Raw genomic sequence first — 24,302 nt, forward strand, 5'->3', positions numbered from 1 at the left:
TAAACAGCCGAAGCATTACGTCCAAATTAGTTCGATCGCTCTATTGTAATTTGAAGATTGTTGATCTCAGCGAAGTAACGACATGGCTGAATCTTCTGGAATTTCGACATCCAAGCTTGTGCCTAGACCGACACGAGACATTAGCGGCGAGAAAGAGAGGAGCTATATATATATATATATATATATATGACAATGGAAACCACAACTTCACTTCGCGTTCCGATTCGATTCTTTCTCGACGCCTGATCTCTCGTTCAGGTCCTCTCGCGCTTCTTTGTTAGCGGTTGCGACTTGCGTTGCTCACGGAGCAGAGCCGATCACTGCGTTGGTCCTTTCATTTTGCGCGTGATAATGATTTTCTGTTCTCTTAGATCCTTTCTTTTTTTTTTGTCGTGTAGAATTTTGGTATTCTTTTCTTTTTGTTTGTGATTGGGTTAGCTCGCAACACCGCCCGACTGGTGCGGTTCGATTGTGTGCGAGGTTGACCTTTAGACTAAAATTCAGCTAAATTCAATCTGATCAAAGACGGCTATTTTGAACCTCGCCCGTCCATCCATCTTCCTCCGCGGCACTCAATCGTCGATTCCACCGACAGCGTTACCCAGCGCTGGGCGATACCGGTAAGTCGCGGCGCGATCGACCTCACGCTATTCGGAGACGAAACAAATTTTGGTCCTTCGAGCCGGATACAAAGCGGTGGTTAAGGGCGATTCTGGTTGCGGACAGTCGCGCCGGAACTCAACATGGCCGAACTGCTGCAACAGAAGCAAGTGCAACGCACCATAGAGCGATCGCTGGAAAATTTCCGCAAAATCGGGAAGGTCCGATTGACATCGGCGACAGTGCGTTCCAGGATCACCGCACTCAAGGACTCTTGGCATCAATTCCAAACTGGTAGCGCCATTCTCTTGAAGCTGATTCCGGAGGAAAACCAGGCCTCAATCAATTATATTCGAAACGGCGCCTTCGACGCGACAGAAGAGGCCTATCTTACGACCTTGGACGTGAGCGAGCGTTTGGAAGAGCTTGATCCACCGGTGAGCCCGCTCCGAAACGGAGATACCAGTCAATTTTTAAGGACGTCAGGCATTCATGTCGGTCGATCATCTGCGAACTCGTTGTCGAATTTGCCTCCCATCCGTTTGTCCCCGTTCGACGGAGCGTACGGCGAGTGGGAGCACTTTCGCGACAAGTTTATCGCGCTCATTTTGCACAATGCTGAATTAAATGATTTTATGCGCATGCATTTTTTGACATCGTGTCTCAAAGGTAGCGCCCTCGAGACCGTGGCGCACCTTTCTATCACCGCGGATAATTTTCCGATTGCCTGGGAGGCTCTTCTCGCGCGATTCGAGAACAAACGCCGACTCATTCGCTTGCACCTCTTGACTATATTAGACGCGGCTGCTCTTTCGCGTGAGTCTGCGAGCGAGTTACAGGCATTGATCGACAGGATTCAGAGTCCTTATCGGCTCTAACGAAATTGTGGGTATCATCTGAGGATTTTTGGAACGATATTTTGGTTCACATCGTGGCGGAAAAACTCGATTCGGCCACTCGGAAGGTGTGGAATTTAAAAACGAGCGAACAGAAAGAGCCACCAGCGTTTTCCGATCTCGCTGATTTTATGGCCGCTCGCGCGCGGGCCCTCGATGATTTCTCAAGCTCAGGAAAGAAATCAACCGGCCGAGATGCACAGAGTTCGTGGGTGCACGTGACGAATGCGTCCGCGTCGCCTTCGTCGCCGGGATGCCCGATATGTAAGGCCTGGTATTACTTTAGCGCCTATCCGACATTTGTGCGAGCCAGTCCGAACCATCGGCGGGATTTAGTCAAGCAGCACAAGCGATGCTTGAACTGTTTGAGTCAAAGCCATACGGCTGCTGAGTGTCGAAGCAAGTATTCTTGTCGCGAATGCCATCAACGGCATCACTCCATGCTCCACACCATCTCTGATTCGTTCGCTCACCCGTCGGTTGGGACGTTAGAGGGCCAATCGCAATCGAACGTCGAAGAAACCTCCGCTGTCACATTGCTCGCGGCTGCAACACCCCGACGGCGAACGCCAGTTCTCTTGGCGACAGCGTGGGTCACAGTACGTGCGCCCACTGGTCGCACCGTCCAGATTCGCGCGTTGCTCGACCAAGGGTCAGAGATGACCTTCGTTTCGGAAAACGTGGCTCAGCTTCTGCGCGCGTGACGAAGTCGTATGTCGGTATCGGTATCGGCCGTCGGCGGTGTTCATGCCGACACCTTTCATTATGCGACGTCGATTTTCGTCTCTCCGCTCGATTCCGCTTCGCCGTCGCTCCCGACCACAGCATTAATCTTGCGCAAGCTGACCTCTTACGCTCCGAGATGCCCAATTGAGATTTCGAAATTCGCGCACTTGTCAGATTTGCCACTGGCCGACCCGGAACCGGCCAGTACAGCGCCGATTCAAATTATAATTGGAGCCGATTTATATAACGAGATCATATTGGACGGCCTTCGAAAAGGCGCTGTCGGCCAGCCGATCGCGCAACGGTCGATTTTCGGCTGGGTCATATCGGGATCCGTTAGTACGGAATTCATAGCAACATCTCATTCCGTCCGTGACGCGGTCCATGCGTTACCGTCATTGAAAGTCTCCACGCATCACTGCGCGCTCTCATCGGACCTCGAGGAGGACTTGAAACGATTTTGGGAAGTCGAAGAGATTCCTCATCATTCCGCTGTTCCCCCTACTGATGAGCAGTGCGAGCAGCACTTTCAAAATACGCATTCTCACTGCGCGGACGGAAAATACACCGTCCGTCTCCCTTTCAAAACGGCACTTCCAATCGCTATCGGGGACTCTCGAGAGCGCGAGAGAAAGCTTTTCGTCTCGCTCACTAGACGACTACGATCTCACCCGACGCAGGCCGCCGAATACAACGCTTTTATGAAGGAATACGAGCTCCTCGGTCACATGCGTCGCGCGCCCGTGGCAGCGGCTTCTAGCGAATCGCAGTGCGTGTTTATCCCACATCATCCAGTTTTCCGCGAGGATAGCGTCACCACCCATCTCCGCGTCGTTTTTAATGCTTCGTGTTTAACGGCGAATGGAACGAGCTTAAACGACCACCTGCTCACGGGTCCGAAGTTGCAAACGGACATCACTGCTGTGATCTTAAAGTGGCGACGGTATCAGTACGTCTATTCCGCAGATATCGCGAAAATGTACCGCCAAATACGACTGGATGAACACGATCTCAATTATCAGCGCATTCTGTGGAACTCCGACTTTTCTGAGTCTCCGATTGAGTATCAATTACTCACGGTGACCTACGGAATGTCTTGCGCACCCTTCCCCGCCCTACGTGTTCTGCAACAACTAATAACGGATCAGGGGGCTCAGTTTCCGCTTGCTGTCCCGATTCTACGCGAGCATATTTATGTGAATGTGTTGTTCGGGAGCGACAACATCCCGTCTTTGCGCGAAACCCGCACGCAGCTCGAAAACCTTTTACGCTGCGGAGGGTTTAATTTGCGAAAATGAGCGGGTAACTCGCGTATCCTCCTAGAGGATATCGACGCCGCAGACTACGGTTTAGCTATTCATAGATCCCTAGCTCTCGATGAAAAGCTTAAGATTCTCGGACTCGGCTGGAATCGTCGCTCGATTCGTTTCAATTTACAGTCTCGCTCGTGAATCACGTGCCCCCAACAAAACGGACCATTTTATCTGCAATCACCAAATTGTACGATTCCCTGGGGTGGGTTACACCGGTAACGATAACCGCGAAAATTCTCATGCAACATCTGTGGAAAGAACAATTCGCCTGGGATGAGCCGGTGTCGGAGCCACTTCTCAGCCGATGGCATAGGATTTATTCATGCCTCTCGTTTCTGAACGGACTTCGAATAGAACGCTGGACCGGCCTGGAGCCCGGAGCCCATGCCGAACTGCATGGCTTTTGCGACGCCTCCAACACCGCTTACGCCGCCGCGGTATACTTAAAAATCACCTCACCATCGGGTCAAGTCACTCTTACATTGCTCGCCGAGAAATCGCGAGTTGCGCCTCTGACACCGCTCAGTATTCCCCGGCTCGAATTGTCATCCGCGGTGCTTCTCGCTCGCTTGCTCGCTTTCATTCGCGGATCATTCAGGTTGCCGGACGCTCCGTGTTTTTGCTGGACTTGCAGATTGTGCTCGCTTGGCTCAGACAGCACCCGTCCCGGTGGAGGACTTTTGTTGCCAACCGCGTGGCCTTTGTTCGAACCCAGGTGCCCAATGTCTCGTAGTGATACGTATCCACACATGATAACCCCGCCGATTGTGCGTCGCGAGGTCTTCTCGGGAACGAGCTTCGCGATCACTCATTGTGGTGGCGGGGGCCATAGTGGCTGTGCTTTCCTTCGAAAGATTGGCCTCTCAATGAGTTAAATCTTCCGACTAGCGCTCCTCTCGAAGAGAAAATTGCCGCATATCATTGCACTGAACCGCGCGATCCGTTCAGCATTGCTTCACGTTTCTCGTCGTGGCCGAGGCTTATCCGCGTAACCGCCTATCTTTTTCGGTTCCTCTCCCCATGCCGTCGCCATTCGACCGACGCTCCGCAGAATGCCGCATTCGGCCGCGCTCTCACAGCGGCTGAGTGCGATCGCGCTCGTATTTTATGGATCAAACAAGTGTAGATCGAGCTATTTTCCAAGGAAATTGGTGCCCTCACACTCAAACGTAATGTGTCGCCGAAAAGTCCGATTCTCTCTCTCTGTCCATTCTTGGACCGTGACGGCGTGCTTCGTGTCGGCGGGAGAATTCAGAACGCGCCGGTTCCTTATCAAATCCGTCACCCGATTCTACTTAGCTTGCATGCAGTAGTCGACCGCATCGTACAGCACGCTCACTTGAGAGCTCTTCATGCGGGACCGCAGCTCACCCTGAGTACGTTGCGCCGCGACTTTTGGATCGTCCGCGCTCGAAGCATTGTTAAAGCGATCATTTATCGATACGTCGCATGTACACGCGAATGGGCCGCGATTCCGTCTCAACGAATGAGCGATTTTCTTGCCGTGCGAGTTTCAGCCCCCCCAGATGTTTTTTACACTGCAGAGTCGACTACGCGGGCCTATTGCAGGTGCGCGCTTCCGCCGGTCGCGGGATAACCTCTCGGAAGCGTACTTCGCGTTGTTTGTTTGCCTCGCCACTCGGGCGATACATTTGGAGTTGGTTTCCGATTACTCCACTCTAGTTTTTCTGAACGCGTTCACTCGCTTTTGCTCGCGTCGTGAGCTTCCGCAGGCTCTCTATTCGGACAATGGGACGACGTTCGTTGCCGATAAAGAACTCGCGACCGCATATAAGGCAGCCATTCGCGATTCTCATTTCCGGAATTTCATTGCGACCGACCGTGTTGCATGGCACTTTATTCCGCCGGCCGCTCCACACTTTGGCGGCATTTGGGAGGCCGGCGTCCGCAGTGTCAAGCATCATCTGCGTCGCACTCTCGGAACACACACGCTCACCTTTGAAGAGCTAACCTCGCTGCTCTGCAAAATCGAGGCGTGTCTCAATTTCCGTCCTCTTGCGCCGCTATCCGATACTTTCGGCGATTACGAATCCTTAACTCCGGGTCATTTTTTAATCGCATCCGCGCTGACAACCGCCCCGGAGCCGAGTTTACTCGACGTAAACGAACATCGACTTACTCGTTGGCAGCTCGTCCGCCAGATGACTGAGTGCTTTTGGAAGATTTGGCAGACAGATTATGTCAACACGCTACAACAACGCACAAAATGGCGAAAACTCGAGCCGCCAATAAGACTCAGACAGCTCGTCCTCCTCCGCAACCCGACTCGACCCCCGTGCAAGTGGGAGCTAGGACGAGTCACCCAGTGCTTTCCTGGGGCCGACGGCCTTATACGCGTCGTCATCGTCAAACGGCTCGCGAGGAGTTTAAGCGACCTATCGTTCAGATGTGCGCATTGCCAATCGATTACAAGGCAGCGATCCCTCTGAGAGCAGCGATCCGCCGCGACCAGAAGTCTGGAAAGGCCTTGGATGCATTAATTGACTCTGCCTAAATTCGGATGAGCTAAACACTTCGACAAATGCGGAGCCAAAGGCAAACTATATGTTATGGCGGGCGGCCTAGTACTGTGCGAGCATGCGAATCACAATTCCGTAGACCGTCAAGTAAGACTCCTTAGGCAGTTCCCCGTGCGATGTGCGAACCTGCCTTATATCTCGTCACGCCCTTTATACCCAGAAGCGTTTCTCCATTATAATTGTACAGCGTCGCCGTTATGTGACCTCATGCTTTACATCAGCTATCTTATTGTATCATCTTTTGGTGCACTACTTAGGAGATTTTTGCGCCTGTCTTTTTTTTGTTTATAACTCGCCAGGTTATGTAACAACGATCGTAACCACTTTCGTAATTTCAAGGCGGGGGGTATGGTCGCGAGTCCACTTGGAAATATGAAAAACAAAGAAAAAAAAGGTAAACGAAGTTTCAACGAAAATTTTCGTATTGCTGCCATGTTATGATGTTTTGGGATAGCAGGCAGAAGAAGCCTCGATAAAGCGACCTAATTCCAAAATAAACAGCCGAAGTATTATGTCCAAATTAGTTCGATCGCTCTATTGTAATTTGAAGATTGTTGATCTCAGCGAAGTAACGACACGGCTGAATCTTCTGGAATTTCGACATCCAAGCTCGTGCCTAGACCTACGCGAGACATTGACGGCGAGAAAGAGAGGAGCTATATATATGACAATGGAAACCACAACTTCACTTCGCGTTCCGATTCGATTCTTTCTCGACGCCTGATCTCTCGTTCAGGTCCTCTCGCGCTTCTTTGTTAGCGGTTGCGACTTGCGTTGCTCACGGAGCAAAGCCGATCACTGCGTTGGTCCTTTCATTTTACGCGTAATAATCATTTTCTGTTCTCTTAGATCCTTTCTTTTTTTTTGTCGTGTAGAATTTTGGTATTCTTTTTTTTTTGTTTGTGATTGGGTTAGCTCGCAACACCGCCCGACTGGTGCGGCTCGATTGTGTGCGAGGTTGACCTTTAGACTAAAATTCAGCTAAATTCAATCTGACCAAAGACGGCTATTTTGAACCTCGCCCGTCCATCCATCCTCCTCCGCGGCACTCAATCGTCGATTCCACCGACCTCGTTGCCCAGCGCTGGGCGATACCGGTAAGTCGCGGAGCGATCTATCTCGCGCTGTTCGGCGACGAAACACACGCCAAGTGTTTTTTATGTAAATTTTAATTTTATTTTTTTGTATTAATTTTTTTGTAACTAATTTTTTGTGTAACATAATTTTTTTATTCTTGGTTACAAAATAAAAATTTTGTCATTATTCGTGTCAAAAGGAAACATCAAGAATGTAATATCTTTGCTCCAAATTATTTCTTCGTTTTAACGTTAACTACAGGGTGGTCCGTATGTACGAGCCGGCCGACGACTCGATAAGACGATTTCGGGGAACCGTCCGAGCGCGCGCGGGGAACCACCGGTGATTCTTGCCGTCCAAGGATCACCGCTCGAACGGTTCCCCACGCGCGTTTGGACGGTTCCCCGAATTCCTCATACAACTACTTGTGAACCGTTGTTGCGCCCGTACGTTGCGGTTACGAGTGCGTACGTGTGATAGCACTCGTCGAACATACGAGCGTAGCACACACACTCACGACAACAAATGTCGTCACCGTCTGCTGTCCCAGCGACACGACGAATCGTTTCTGTTGAGATGAGCGGCCAGATCGTTTATAGTGTCGGACATAGGCAAGCCGCCTGACAGTCTGTCCGGTGCTATGTTGTGCGACGAGCCAATTGTGAGCGGTACCGAGAAAATAAACGCGCGCAAATCGTCGCTGTTAGAGAGAGAGAACGATCCATAGCGACAATACCATCACTCCACCCTCCACTATGCGAGATTCTACGTACACTGTGTCGACGTGACGTCTTGACTCTGCACCAATCGTCCGCGCACGTCGTACAAGCCAGCCTTGCACGGACGATCATCCTGCACGCGAAGCAAGCGTTTGTCGGGCAACGGCATACTGCTCAACGAGGGATCTTGTCTATCGTAATTGCGCATGTAATCGTTCACTTGGGCCAAAGTACGAAGACGTTCGTGCTCGCCTCCCCGTGGGTGCCACCTTGACGTGGTGGGGAGGCTTGAAGGTCCCGATGATGTACAGAGCTGTGCCGGCGGGGGTTTCGGCCCCTGGCAGGTTCTACCATGCCGGAGTGGTCTGTACGGAGGGACTGGACCAAGAGCACCCGACCGGGCTGAGTGACCAGCCTAGTCCATGACCAGTATGGTCACAGAGCGGGTGGGAGAAGATCATCCCTGAAGCCATTGCCCGCCGGTGTTCCGGCAGCCGACAGGGATGACCTCCTCTACACTCGCTCCAGGAAGGGGACTTCTCTCTCGGAGGAATTGCACGCCGGTGCTCCGGCAGCCGAAGAGAGAGAACCCTTTCCTCCTGCTTCGGTTGGACTGTTATGGTTAGACCGGGGCGGAGGGACGTACCCGCATCCAGGGCTCCACCCCATGGGGATCCTCCCCCCATGGTGCCTGAGATGTGGAGGGGTGCTCCGGGCCGCTCGGACGTCTCCGAGTTCGGGGTCGGAGTACCCTATCGCGTCCCTAGAGATCCCACCCTCTGAGGCATTGCACGCCGGTGCTCCGGCAGCCGAAGAGGGGAGGACCTCTCTCCCTCATTCGTCCCAGCCACGGCTGGGCGAATGGAGGATCCCACACCCGGGTCTGCACACCATGGGACTATTCCCATGGTACCTGGGGGGTGGAGGGGTTTCCCGGGCCGCTCGGACTTATTCCGAGGTCGGGGTCGGGGTCGGGGCACCCTAGGGTGACGAGGGGAGAGGACCCCACCTTCATTGAAAGTGGACTCCCCGACTTCCCTCACCCGTTCGGCATCGGTCGAACGGACAGAGGAACCCACACCCGGGTCTGCACACCATGGGGCTTGCCCCATGGTACCCGGGGGGTGAAGGGGTGTCTCGGGCCGCTCGGACGTACTCCGAGGTCGGGTTCGAGACACCCTCATGCGCCATCTAGAGGACCCATTCCCGGAGGCATTGCATTTGGTGCTCCGGCAGCCAAAGGGAACGATCCTCTCTCTCATCCGTCCTGGCCACGGCCAGGCGGAGAGAGGTACCCACACCCGGGTCTGCACACCGTGAGGGTCTGGAACCCCTCACGGTACCTGGGGGGTGGAGGGGTGCTCCGGGCCGCTCGGACGTATTCCGAGGCGGGGCCGGAGCCCCTGTGTGCTGTGCCCGAGGGAATGCGATCGCATCACCCTAAAGCGGACCCTCGGGCGGCGCGAGCACGCTGGCTGCCATGGGGGAGGCGTTCCCGGTGGGGTGCGACACCGGTGAAATACCTCCTTTCATGCGGCCCCCCACGTGGCGGCGCTCTGCACGGTGCCCACATTGTCGGAGTGTGGGACCCCCGAAAGCGGTCTGGCCACCAGAACTGGTGGTCAGGGCGCGTGTAAGGGGCGGGAGGCCTGTGCCGACGATGACACATTCCGTCGGCCCGTGCCATATGGTGCTCCTCTGGGGGAACTCGGAGGCTCCCCCTTTCCGGGGGGATGCGGGCATGCCCAGGCACCGGAGCCGTGCAGAGTTGTGAGTTTTAAACCAAAATGGCAGATTCATTAACCTCTATTGACCTAACGGATACGGACCAACATAAGACGACCCTGGCAAGTAATGATAGGAGTGAAGAGACAACTGGTCACTGCTCTCGTAGGAGGGCACCGGCAGTTGTCATCTCAAAGAACCACCCTAAACAAGTGGTAGGAAGGATGGGACTGAGAAGTTCCAGATCCCTGGAAACAAAAGGGAATAGGGAAGTGGACAGCGATAGATCCAGATCCCCTAATGACATCGACGTCGTTGGGTCAGAGTCTGACTCCAGCTCACAAGAAGAGCTGGAGAAAGAAATCAAAGCAGGAAAATACGATATCCCGCGCAATACGGATGAAGAAACGGACGAAGAACGATTCGCCGAAAAAGCTCTGAGAGGTAGAGGAAGACCAGAATCAACCGGGGAATATCGTAAAAAGAAAATTTTCCTGGAGAAAAAACAAGAATTTTTAGCCCAGAGGAGGGAGGAAGATATACTCAGAGGAATGGAAAACCCGTTAGAGGAATTTCAGGACTGTTCCAAGAACAGAAAATACAAGGCGGAAGTCAAAAGACTCATGGAGCACATGGAGGAAGCCCCCTTTAGAGAATTGACGGCCTCTGTACTGGAGGCATCAATGAAAGTGTTGGGTTTTTCGGTTAAGTCGAAAAATCTTAAGGGGACGCATGTGAAAGCCCTGCGTGATGCTGCCGCCGCAATAGCAACGGGCACAAATCTAATGGCAAAACACATAGCCAATGACAAATGTGGGGACAACCTGAACATGATCGAGGAACTCAGGGTAGAAAACACCAATCTGAAGGAATCCCTGAAAGATGTGAAAAAAGAACTGGAGGAGATAAAAGGAACGCTCCGGAGTATAGGGGAGGTAACGCCTCTTGTGGCACTATCCCCCCGCCTCCGAAACAGGAAGGAAATATAGGTTGGAGTATAAAGGGGGCACCGGAGTTGATCCCGGATGCCTCCTCGCCTTCGACCTATATTGAGAGGAAAAAGGAAGGAATGAAAGGGGGAAGAATCACTCCTCCAATAGCGGATATGATGGAGGAGGAAGAGGATATACCTATTGGGGTGAAGTGCAAAAAGGCCTCATCCCAAAAGATATGGTAAATCCGGTGGAGGAGAGCAAAAAGGAAGCCAGGGTCGCCAAGGCTGAAAGGAAGGGACTGATAATCAAGGAGAATATTCCACTCAGAAAAAAGATAAGGGTGGAAAAAATAGAGGAGACAAAGAAAGAAAAGGAAGAGGACTTGGAGGAAAAAGTGACAAGGGTGATACTGAAGGTACTAGGAACCTGGATACCGCAAGTAAATAACGAAAGGGAAAAGGATGCCCCCTTACAAAGAACGGAAGGGAAAACCAAAGGTAAAGGGGGAAATAAAGGGTGAGAAAATAGAAAAGTAAGAGGAGGCCAGCCGAAAACCCAAGTCCAAAAAGAAGAGATGGGTAATAGACAGCCTCAGGTCCGGAATCCTGAAAAGGAAGGACAAACAAAGTCCAAGGAGGAAGCACCTACTCTGACATCCCACGAGGAACCATGGTCAAGGGTGGTAGGAAGAAGGGAAAAGAAAGAGGTGAGAAAAGAAGAGCAAAGAAAGGAAACGGAAAGGGCAAAGAGAGAAGAAAGCAAGAAAAAGGCGGAGGGCAAAAAGATCAAGAGAAAGGTTCCTAATACAGCGGCAGTCACCATAACAGCGGACAAGAGCCAATACAAGGAGCTGTTGGCTGAAGCCAAGAAAAAAATAGACCTAAATGGCATAGGGATAGATAAATTAAAGACCAGGGTTGGGATTACGGGAGCGTTAGTCCTGGAAATTCCGGGCGAGGAAAGAGGAAGAAGAGCAGACATTCTTGCGGATAAGTTGAGAGATGTACTGTCGGATAGAGCGAAGATTAGCAGACCTCAAAAAATGGGAGAACTAAGACTCAGGAATCTGGAAATATCCACCACGGAAGAAGAAGCTGCAGAAGAAGTGGCCAAAGCAGGTGGGTGCGAGAGGATGGACGTAAAGACGGGAAAGATAAGAGTGACCCCAAATGAAACAAAATCACTATGGATCCAATGTCCCATACTGGCAGCAAAAAGGATCGCGGAAATGGGAAACATAAGAATAGGCTGGACGCAGGTGAAGGCAGAAATGCTGCAAGCTAGACCCCTGCAATGTTACAAATGCCTAGAGCAAGGGCACGTGCAGCAAAACTGTAAAAATAATGCTGATAGGAGATTAAACTGCTACAGATGCGGAGAACAAGGGTACCTGGCAAGAGATTGCAAATCCAAAGCCAGGTGCCAAGTATGTGTTGATGCAGGAGTACCAGCAGGACATAGGATGGGTGGACCAGCCTGCCGACCACCCAAGGGAAGGAGGAAAACCGCGGGAGGGGCAGTAGAGAGGCGAGAGGCATCCGCACCGAAGCCTCAGGACCCTCCTTTCCCCCCCAACGGCAAGGAAGAGGAGGAAAAGAGGGAGAAGGAAAATGGAGAGGGACAGAAAGCTCCATCACCGCTCCCACAAATACAGCGACTCTCACCACCACCATCCCCTCCGTCCTCCACGCTGGCGGAGGAGGAGAAAATGGAGGTGGAGGAAAAGAGAGGGGAGAAACGTCCACGTCCGGTGGAGAACGCAGAGAGCGACGAGGGAGAGCAGCCTGGCGGTAAGATCATCATTAATCCGACCGACCAATAATGACCACCAGGCTGCTACAAGCGAACCTGCACCGCGCCCGCCAAGCTCAACCATTGTTTGAACACTCGATGGCGGAGCGCGGTGCGGGATTAGGGATAGCGGCAGAGCCCTATTATGTCCCCAGAAACCACCCAAAGTGGTTTGGAGACGACAGGGGCTCTGTCGCTATCACATGGAAGGCGAGCGAAATTCGTAAGTTGTGGCTGGGGGTACGTCGTGGTCAGGTGGGGAGTGACCATCATGGTCGGGGTATACTTCCCCCCAGCAAAGAGCGTGGACCTGATTGAATACAGGTCCTGGCTCCAAGAGATAGGAGATGCAATACGACAGCATCTCCAGGGTCCTGTCATCGTTGCTGGGGATTTCAATGCAAAATCTGAATTATGGGAATCCCAGCGCGGTGACAGGAGGGGGGAGGAAACAATAGATTGGGCCGCGGGCCTGGGTCTGCACATCCTCAATGAAGGCAATAAATCCACATTCGTGGGGCAGCAGGGGGAATCAATCATTGACCTTTCGTGGGCAACCCCTGCTGCCATGAGGAGGGTGCGTACCTGGAGGGTGGCGGACGAGATTGAAACCTTGTCGGATCATCTCATAATAGAGATGGAGCTGTCCGTCACCCCCAATGGCCTGCGGCCAGATCAAAGGAAGGAACCCCGACCTGGAAGATGGTCACTGACTACATCACCCTACCCCAGGGCAGGGTGTTGAATGCGTTGGCGATATCCAACGATATCGCCACCGCCACCCCGCCCTCCATCACGATGGCCTCCGAGAGGGATCTCAGATGCTTTATTGCATCTACGGTAGATCTCCCCTCCCGGAAGCCATATTGACCGTCATCGAGGTTGGGACCTTCCCGGGACATATGCTCCTGGAGGCGGGCAGCTATAATTCTCTCAAAGAGTTTGCCCGCCTCGTCCAGGAGGCATATGGGCCGGTACGCGGAGGGGGAGTCCTCCGGTTTGCCCTCTTTTTGGAGGAGGACCACATTGGCCCTCCCCCAGACTGGGGGGAACCTTCTCTCCCTGAGGGCTCGCGTAAACAGAACAGCGAATCTCCCGGTCATATACCCCGAGGCCAGGGTAAGGACGCGGCCGGGGATGTCCAATTAAACAAGGAGATCCTAGAGATCTCTTTGGAGGGCGCCACCTGGCCACGACGAAAGGAGGGGCAGGACCTTCACTCTGAGGTCATGGAGGTTATGGACATATTCGCACAGGCGTGCGATGCCTCCATGCCCAGAGTCAGGTCCTGCCCGAAACGATCCGCCTGGTGGTGGTCCGACGAAATATCCGAGTTGAGGCGCAGGTCGGTCCACACCAGGCGGACGTTCCGAAGGGAGCGGAACAGTCAAATCCCGAACCCTGAGGCCATTCTGGCCGCCCGGATGGAATTCTGCAAAGCAGCTGTGGAATTGAGAGAGGCCATTGGGGCGGCCAGAGGAAGAGGGTGGGACGACCTCCTCCTCTCACAAGACGCTGATCCGTGGGGGCGTCCATACAGAATGGTCATGCAGAAGCTGAGACCATGGACGCCCCCTAAGACGGTGACGCTTGACCCTCGGTTCCTGGAGAGGGTGATGGGAATCCTTTTCCCGGTTGGGGAGGGTAACCCCATCACCCCATACATCCCACCATCCCCCGAACAGGGGGAGGTACCGGGGGTCACAGAGGAGGAGGTGGCTGGGGGTGTCAAAAAGGTCAAGAGCGGGAAAGCTCCCGGACCGGATGGCATCCCCGGCCGTGTCCTTACCCTGGCCTCGGGGTATATGAACGGGAAATTCGCTGTTCTGTTTACGCGAGCCCTCAGGGAGAGAAGGTTCCCTCCAGTCTGGGGGAGGGCCAATGTGGTCCTCCTCCAAAAAGAGGGCAAACCGGAGGACTCCCCCTCCGCGTACCGGCCCATATGCCTCCTGGACGAGGCGGGCAAACTCTTTGAGAGAATTATAGTTGCCCGCCTCCAGGAGCATATGTCCCGGGAAGGTCCCAACCTCGATGACGGTCAATATGGCTTCCGGGAGGGGAGATCTACCGTAGATGCAATAAAGCATCTGAGATCCCTCTCGGAGGCCATCGTGATGGAGGGCGGGGTGGTGGTGGCGATATCGTTGGATATCGCCAACGCATTCAACACCCTGCCCTGGGGTAGGGTGATGCAGGCAATGCGGAACTACTTCCGCTTCCCACCCTATCTCGTGGCCGTTATCGAGGACTACTTCCGGAGTCGGCGTCTCACGTGGATGGACGCCGACGGCAAGGTGCGCGAGAGGGGAATGAGTTGCGGGGTTCCACAGGGCTCAGTCCTGGGCCCATTATTGTGGAACCTCGGATATGACTCAGTCCTCCGAACAGCCCTCCCCCCCGGCTGTAGTGTCGTGTGCTACGCAGACGACACTCTGATCCTAGCCGGGGGGAATGACTGGGGGGATGCCGTAAACACGGCCAATATCGCGGTGGCAGGAGTTGTGCGAGCCATCCGCAACCTGGGCTTGGTGATGGCTGAAAGAAAGACTGAAGCCATCTTCTTTCACAAGAAAGGAAGGAAGCCACCCGAAGCCTGAGTGCGGGTGGGTGTAGTCAGGGTTCCGTTGGAGGCCCAGATGAATTATCTGGGCCTCAAATTGGACGGCACCTAGTGCTTCAAGGAACACGTTAATAGACTGGTCCCCCGACTAAGAGTGATATCCGCCCGATTGGGCAGGCTTATGCCCAACGTCGGGGGACCAGATGGGAAGGCCCGTCGCCTCCACGCAGGAGTATTGAATTCAGTGGCGCTGTACGGGGCGCCAATTTGGGCGGAGGCCCTGGCCGCCAGTCGCCCGATGCAGGCGCAAATGCGCAGAGTGCAGAGGGTGCTGGCGGTCAGGGTAGCACGGTGCTACCGCACTGTGTCCTGCGTGGCGGCGACGGTCCTGGCGAGCATGCCCCCCTTGGAGCTCATGGCCCTGTCGTACAAACTCATGTATGACAGGAAGCGTGAGCTCATTCGTACAGGGGGGACGGAGAAACGCTCGCCAGGGCCATACGTGGAATGAAGCACCAGACTCGACGAGTCCTCCTCGAAAGGTGGCAAAGGCTCCTGGCCAACGCCAGGTACGGGAGGAGGACCGTCGAGGCCGTCCGGCCCTTCCTGCAAGAATGGGTGGGAAGGGCCCACGGAACCCTGACATTCAGGATGGCACAGGTGCTCACCGGGCATGGATGCTTCGGTGAGTACCTGTGCCGTATAAGAAAGGAACGCACAACTTCCTGCTTCCACTGCGGACATGACCATGACTGCGCGCAACATACACTCCAGAGCTGCCCCGCCTGGAGTGCCGAGCGCGGAGTCATGGTCCGGGCCCTAGGCCAAGACCTCTCACTCCCGAGGATAGTTGGGGCGATCCTCGGGAGTGAGAAAAGATGGGATGCATTCTCCTCCTTCTGCGAATCAGTTATGACGCAGAAGGAGGAGGCGGAAGAAATGCGGAGAAGGGCAGAGGGTCGGGGAAGGAAAAGAAGGCGGCGCGAGAGGCACCGCCAGTGGAGGGGAGGGAGGAGTAGGAGCAGGGAGGGGGACGCCGACTCGTCAGAGGAGGACGAGCTTAGGAGGATGGTGGGTCAACCACCTTCTCCTTCCCCCTCCCCCTCTTGCCCCCCCAGGCACCAGCAAGAGGAGGAACCCGTAGGGGGCACGGCGCCCGCTGCGGGATTCAAAGAAACAGAAGGGTGGTGGTGGTGGTGTTGCGCCGACTCACCTCCCTGATGGTGACAGTAGCAATGCTGACCGCCCTCCGTGCAGTAGGGGTGGCTATGGCGCCGCCGCCGCCGCCACCCCCCGCTGCCCCTTCAATGGCAGCGACGGGCGATGCTAGCGGGTGGGGGACACTTCTCAGGCCCAGGCCCCACACCCGCAGGCCACCGACTCCCCTGAAAAAGGGAGTCGGATAAAAATAAGGGGGGGAGAGGGTATCGATGGTGACAAACCGTTGATAAATACCCCTCCCCCCTAATCGCAGATCCGACATATAAATCGGATATGCGGGAGGGGGGTCACTAGAACCCCCTACCCCATTCCTCTGCGGAGGTGGGGTGAGCCCGACGGCTAGGGGAGTACATCTCCCCGTAACCGCCGGGCGGGAGGGTGGGGAACCGTGCGGGGACTCCCGGTGTCCCAACTAGCCCTCCCAATGTAGGATGGCTGGCTGATACGGTGGGTCAGTCAGCCACACAACGTGTACTGGCGGCGCCTCGTCTGGTCAGGAACGGTGGTTGAAGCGGGCCTCGGCCGGCTTCCCCCTTCCTGACCGAAAAGACGAGGCGTGAGGGGTGGGAAAGGGCAACGGTGGTCGAAGCGGGCCCTCGGGCCGGCTTCCCCCTTCCCCTGGGGGAGCGGTGGTTGAAGCGGACCTTCGGGTTGGCTTCCCCCTACCCTACCCCCACCCCTCAGGGACAGAAGTTGCAGCACCTGGACTCGAGACCCCGATTGCAGTTACATGGCACCGGAGCCCCGACCCAAATCCCTTCGCAGCGCCACCCGGGGAGGTTTTAGCCGGTAATAGTCCGGCATAACCCTGGCCTTTCCCCGAGGGTCAGGGTATCCATGATGGATTTCCTCCTCGTCAAAAAAAAAAAAAAAAAAAAGACGTTCGTGCTCGATCATCACGAGATTCGGAAACGGTACATCGCCATGTCCATTGTTGTTGCTCCTTGAGCCACCGGCCGCGATCTGACGTAGATTATTGTCGCGTTGTTGCTGATGATGCATTTTGACGATTGTTTCTCTCTGGTTTTTTTATGCACACAAGACGTCGATTGCACGAGGAGAACAGCTCGAGTTGCTGAGATCGGAGAAGGAAAAGAGATTCAACTTGCGGCTCGACCAAGTGGCATGCTGCGATTCGCATTTTGTAGCCGTTATCACCAATCGAGCATCTAAGTCATGACGTCATTGTAATCTAAATACCGGTGTAGGAAAAAAAAGCACGCAAAACCGCCCTATCGCAAAAGAAGACGCAAGCGAATATCGACGATTACACCGACGACCGATTGCCGCCGATGCGTCAGCTCCCTCTTTGCGATAACGAAGCAATGTCGCAGCAGCAGCAGCAGCAGCAGTCGCCAGAGTTTCGATGCGATCGTTGCGGTTGCTCGCTATCGTGCGATCTAACGGTATTGAACAACAGCGATATCGCACCCGCGATGAATTTGCGTCGCAGTGATGACGGCGACGTCCACGAGACGACAAACGGCAGTAGACGCGAATTCGATTTCGTGGTTACGATCGTCCCTGGACGATCGATCGCACATGAACGTCAACGATCCCAGATGGCAAGGCCGACGAATCTTACTTTACGTACGCGACGTAACGCGCAAGGATCGCGAGTCGCTAATCGACGCGCTGTCCATGCTACTGGCGCGACGGCACGATCGCTCGATGGCGCTGTATCACGACGACTATGGTCGAAACGCGATGACATTATCGTCGGGCGACAGCGTCGTTGCGACGTCGCGTTTTCACCAACGAAGAACCATACTTTACATCACGCACGACGATCTGTCGTTTTTGCTGAGCGATCTGGCGCATCGAACTCGCCAATCGCATCGATCTCGGTGTCGTCGTAGTCACAACGGCGGTGATAACGACGACACTGAGATCGACAGCCCGTCGTCGTCGTCGTCTTGTCGAGTCGGGATCGAAAAGGCGCGAGCTCGCGACGTTAAGGATCCGTTCGCGGTGTCGGTGATTCGCGCGGATATGCGCCAATATGTCACGCTGCACCACTTGACGGCGGAGTAATCGTCGTTGCGACTGGTCGTCGATTCGACAATGTTGCGTCAACAATTGACCCCGTGTCGCGTATCGTCCGGTGTGGATGATTTTTGCTACTTGTACGAGAAGATTCGCGAAGACGAGCGATCGCCGCCGTGTCCCTTCGAGCAACACGTTCGCTGGATTCGCGATCAAAGTGCGAACGACACGGCATCGTCGGGCCGCGGCGCGCTATGGACCGACGACAAGGAGTCGTCGACGATCCGCCGTCGAACCGACTATCCGCCGTCGAACGAGTACTCTTGCTGCGAGTTGCACTCGAGGTTGATGCTCTATGAGATCGGACGGCTCGGTGTAATCAACACCTGGTGAGTTGAGCGTACCCTTGATTCGTTCGAACAGCACAATTCGCCAGAAACGAGCATGCGACTGTTCGAGGCTCCGAGATTCGTGCAATTTCACACTGGTTTCGCGCAGTTCGACTCTCGTCTCGCGGAAGATGCGTTCGCAGCGCGCATCGTGCACTGCGTGATGAACAACTGTTGCTGCGTAGCGTCCAAGTGCCCGTGGCACGCCTAGACATTCGCAATCACTGTGTCACTGGACGCTATCGTACGTCTGAACAGTACCGCGGCAACGCGCCCACGCGCGAGAACATTTGTGGTGCGAGCGAGATCGCACCGTCAGCAGTTGCGGCATTTATTTGGCGAATGTGCGATTGTATCGATATCGAGCCGATCGATCGCTCGCGCTGTCACCCGTAGAAACGGGCGTGGCGATACTACTGCTCGGTCGCGACAAATTGTACATATGGCCATTGTGCGAAAAGTCGCTCCCGGTGATCGCGCGAATGACGAAAAAGTCGAATCGCCAAAGGGACGTCGCGTTGAGACCCCAGGGCATCGATCTGCACGATATAGGTACGTGCGAGGTCGCGCTCAATCGCATCTTTGCGGCGATCGGTTCATCGTACAGCACGCTCGAAATTACCGCGGCGCACAGCGACGAGGGTGGTCGCGATCACGATGTAACGACGATCGCTATGAATTTGACGGTGTTGACCGTATTCGAACTCGTGGCCAATTACGAACGCGGAAGCACAATCGATGCAGTGACGCGGAGCAATCTGCACGAGGTTTTGCGCGATAACATACAATGGTTGCGATTGTGCGCAATCGGTCGTTAGTACGTCGTCGTCGGAGACAAATATTTTTTTCGTCCCCCACTTTGCCGTTTGTATCATCGCGCACAATACGGTCGGTTTGGACCGGATGAAAAAAAGCACGATTGTGGCCCACCCACCCCCGAGATTTCTATACATCTCGGGTATATTAGAGCGCGCTGGACGATGGGAATCGTGTATTAGATAGTCGATCGCGCATTCGTGAGGTTTAGACGACGGTGTTATGTCGCGAATTCGACGAATGGACAATAACAACAATCAACCGTCCACTAGTAGCGATAATAACAATCCCATCGCGAACTACTCTTCGCGTTGTTCAAAGTCGCAAAAGCGCACAATTTCCGTCACCGTGGCGAACGTGGACGCGGGCGCATCAATGTCATCATCGAGCAACGCGCGCGACAACGACGATGATCCCGACATCGCACTGAAGATCGGACGATTTCTCGGCACCGAACAACGAACCAATTCGCATGGAGAAGACAACACCGACGACGGCACCGCATCGACTCGATTGCGTCTGGTGCTCAATCATTTGCGCGACTACGAAATCTGGTTGAACGAATTGCTGCTCTCTTTGGCGATGGATCGGACTCGCGTTGCGAATGTTCGATCGGAGACTCTGCCGCTGTTCACCGATGAGACGTATCTGCGCAACGTCTGGTTCGGCATTCCATGGCGTTCGTTCTGGACTTTGGTATTTCCGCAAATGTGCGAAATTGTCAACTATATAGACGTGCCGCAACGTGCGATGCACCCTGCACCAGAGTTCAATAGCTCGCGCCGTGTGGATCCTCACGAACCGTGCCGATTGTTTTCACCGATCCGATTGCGCAGCAGTATCGATCGTTTACGAGGAAACGACAGCGGTACAACGTCATCGTCTATCAGCTCGACGACCAATAAGACCGAACACAACAACAACAATAGTAACAATCACAACGACGTAGAGATCGAATCGACCGACGAGCAAAACGATCGCGTGTACTCGATGATGTGGAACGAAATATTGCATACCGTTGATCGTTTCGTCAGGACGATTTGGCTCATGTTGGCTCATCATGCGCAACAAGTGGCGACCGCGAGTAAAATGCGAGCGATCGGCAATAGCAACGAACCGTCGTTGTACTACGTGTTACGCGAGTCGTACGAGAACGCTATGCTGCTCGGCCGAGTGGTGCTCGCGGCACCGTTGAGTTTGTTCGCGCCGTTGAGCACGATGCAGACGATGAACGATTTGCAAATGCGACGACTACTGACCAATCGTTGCAAATATGGACGCGTCTATCGCTGCGTGATCTCGATCACGACGCTCAACGCCGTGTATTATTCGATGCTGGCGCGCGGTCTGAGACCGAAGAATTCGTGGCACGTCTCAACCGCAACATGGCCGATATTCGCTGCGAATCACGCCGCCCTGGCGATGAAGCATTTTAGCGGGGATTTGATCGACGGTGGCCTGACTCTAAACACCGCTCGCGAGTATACTCGCTCACACGCTCGCTTGTCCAATGGGCTGCTAACGGCCGTACCGTATGACAGTCTAACGTCCTCTAACCACACCGATTTGGCCAATTTTGTGAAATATCTGAATTTAACCGTTACGAAGCAAACATTACCTACTAACTTCGATCTGGCAATTCATCGTGATATTTTTGCGCCAAATAGGCCATGAAATGTCCTGCGACGTTCTCTCCACCATATCATTTTTTCGCCTATACATTAAAAGGCCAGCGAGACATATAAGTAGATTCAACCATCAAAAGTAATTGTTACTATTAAAATTTATCGATAAAAGTTCATATCTTTTAAAATAATAATAATTTCAGAAAATCGCGCAGTGGGATTTAAGGTTCCTTCAAAGTATTACAAATTATGTCGTAATAAAATTTCTGTAAGATCAATAGTTTAGAAGTTACGGCCATTTGAATGTCTCGACCAATCAGGAAAAGGCATTTTTTCTCAGTAACTATAAGGTCTAGAAGAAAAATCTTAATTGTTAACAATAGCATTAAAAGACCTCTATTTAACGACCATATTAATATTTTGAAAAACATTAACAATTAATAAGAAACCAACAATGTTACCTATCAATAGACTTCAGAAAATTCTAAAATTCATACGCAGGGACTATTGGGACCCCAGTAATGCGTACCTTCCGTAAAAATTAAGAAAAGTCAATTTAAAATATTTTTAACACCTACGTACATAGAGAACATCTTAGTGAAACATAAGCAAATGTCAAAACCTCAGAATATTAATTACAAAAGGAAATAATGCCAAACGATAACAATTAATTCTTGCCCACAGACAGAGAATCCTTCTGATAGTACATTCTCAAAATTTGGTAATTCTTACTTAAAATTTAATAAACCTCATTTATTTAAATTCAGGGGTCGCTTAAATACATTACTTAGCTTGGAAATCCACCATTTTTGCCTTGGTCACGTTTAAATACGTTATTTAATTTAATTTAAGCCTTCTGTCCACGTTCAAGCTCCTCTTAAATACTGCATTCTTTTAAATTCGTTCGTACAGTACAACGGCTTGAACTCATCACTAATAATAAAAATTAATTGTTCATCGAATCTTCTATTATCATAAGCTTCTATAAGGTCCAAAAGCCGGTAATTTATACATAGGAACCGTCTATAACAATTTTTAATTAATTACCGACGCCAATAATAACGAAACCTACCCAAAGGGCCTACTTTACCGACATACGTAAGTAGAGAGCCCTATGGTAGAACTCAGCCTTGCCGAGAAACATTAATTTAACAACAGTAATAATAAGGATCCCTGTAATAAGGAACCCTATTTTTCCAGTTAACAATATTATAAATCTCTACACTCTAATACCCACTGTTAACAATATGCATTTCTTACATTAATTCTTAATAACCACATTCAAACATTAATAACAAATATCTCTTTTATTATAACACATGCATATTGTCTTTATAAAAATCATAAATAATTAATATTATAACTTTCTATTACACTATTCATATAATACCAAATTAGGCCTATATTATAACCTTAAGAACCACACATATATAATATTAACCATTTTTTATTATAATATTATAATATTATAAGGCATAAATAATTACGCGCACATATAAATTAATAAGTCAGACTGGCGACAGGAAGTCTCAAAGATAAGGCACGCACGCAGCCGGGCCACCGAGGGTGCTCTGGAATCTCCGAGTAACCTGAGCCTATATCAGGTAACATAGGGCATCCTGTTGACCACGCTCCTTATCACATCCGGCAGCGCGCCGAGATGTCTCGACGCCCCGTCAGCATCACGCCACTCAGTCCCACTCTGAAAAACCTTGAACGCTCCTACTCTGGATCCCTCTCGTATAATCCCATTGCTCCTACCATATAGCCTACCCCACTCTTGAGTTCCATTGTCCGGACCGAACGAGGCCCCGGGAGCAGCTCCCACCGCAGAGTCGACATCGGAAGTTCATACAGTACAGACGTGCCTCTTAGGAGTGCCTCCAAGACATCTTTGTTAATTTGACGCAAAGAGGAAAAGTGTCTCTGAGCGACCGTGCCACCACGGACAACGGTCGTCTCGCATAAGAGCGTCTTCCTAAGCTCCTTCAGAGCCTTTGCCTTGTGCTATTCAAAATCGGGAAGATTTCTTAGGAAACATCCACGGTGTTTTATAATACTCAAAGTGTGCGGATAAGTCGACTCCCCGCTCGAGTTGTGCCGTGGCTAGAGTGGTCCCCACAGTATTGAGAGTATTCTGGAATAAAAAAAGCCTGTTCTTTGAGATTTCTCTGCAAAAGTCTGAACTACTGAAATAAATAGTAAGTATATAATATTTTAATGCACAACACTCACATACACCACGTTTCGCGCAAGTGAAATACAATCGCGATCTAAGCCTTAGGAACATTGTTACGCGAGTGAACCAGTGACGTTTCATCATACGCCAAGTCGAATTATTTAACAGTTACCATAGCGTCACGATGAAATTTTCGTTCATGTCGGTTCGTAACTGCCTTACATAAGGATCATTCATTATAATCCGAATAGTGTATTATCTACGTTTAACCGCTCTTAGAATTTCGTTCCGATTTCCTTAGGATACGCTACACAAGCTAGGATATATATAAAGAGAGAGAGAGAGAGAGAGAGAGACAATCTTCAGATTCTTCTTTTTTTTTCTAAATCGTGATTACGAAACCCCAGTGTCTGTCAACGCAGTGAACTACGCTCACATACTTATTATTCCCTTTCCATTCCTCCTCGCGGGCGCATGACAACGGTGCATAGCACAGGGTCACGCGCGCACGGGATCGGTTCCAAGCACAGGGCCGTATTAGTATAGTTAGGATCCTTATCAGCAGTGGCATCCCACCACTCTGACATCGTCTCCAGGCGAACTCCTTACGCCGGAGACTCTGCTTTGAAAATCTGCTTACTCCCACCTCCTAGGCCTTCACCTCGTTAATAGACATTGAATAAAATAAAAATTACAATTATCTCGTAACAAGGACTCATAGAGACGTTCCTTCATGTTAGCCTTCTATCTATCTCTCTCATTAGCTATTTTAGTTATAAGACATTTATATGCCTTTATAATTTCATGTATAATTATGTACTTGATATAATATTCCCACTGTTTCCATTGTAACCTGCACTTGCACATATAAAATATACCGCGTTCTGCTATTACCATTATCCATAAAGATTATTCTATATTAAACAATTAAGTTACTAAGGTTTCAGATTAATAATACTTTTACAATCTCATTGTTTATTTAGACGAAAGTATATTCTTAATAACAACAAGATCTTGACATTATCCATTATAAAAGCTGGAATAATATAAATCATTTCATGAAGTGCATTCTTCCCCACCCACATATATATATGTATACGCATTTATTGTATTGTAATTGATTTTATTGTGTATGTGTAGACGTGTGCCATTGCATCGGCATACGCTTTAAATACCTCACTGTATTACTTGTTATTGTATAATT

At 51.8% G+C, this 24,302-nt stretch overlaps 1 protein-coding gene across 1 annotated transcript; it reads left to right on the forward strand.

The window, feature by feature from the left end:
* The first annotated feature begins 743 nt into the window (after positions 1 to 743).
* On the forward strand, positions 744 to 3,982 carry LOC112588989 (uncharacterized). Its single transcript, XM_025300457.1, has 3 exons — positions 744 to 1,086; positions 2,397 to 3,301; positions 3,890 to 3,982. The coding sequence occupies exons 1-3, from the start codon at positions 744 to 746 to the stop codon at positions 3,980 to 3,982; spliced, it is 1,341 nt and encodes a 446-aa protein (XP_025156242.1).
* Positions 3,983 to 24,302: the final 20,320 nt, after the last annotated feature.

The sequence above is a fragment of the Harpegnathos saltator genome, unplaced genomic scaffold (assembly GCF_003227715.2).
Source record: "Harpegnathos saltator strain DR-91 unplaced genomic scaffold, Hsal_v8.6 scaffold367, whole genome shotgun sequence".
Lineage (NCBI taxonomy): Eukaryota > Metazoa > Arthropoda > Insecta > Hymenoptera > Formicidae > Harpegnathos > Harpegnathos saltator.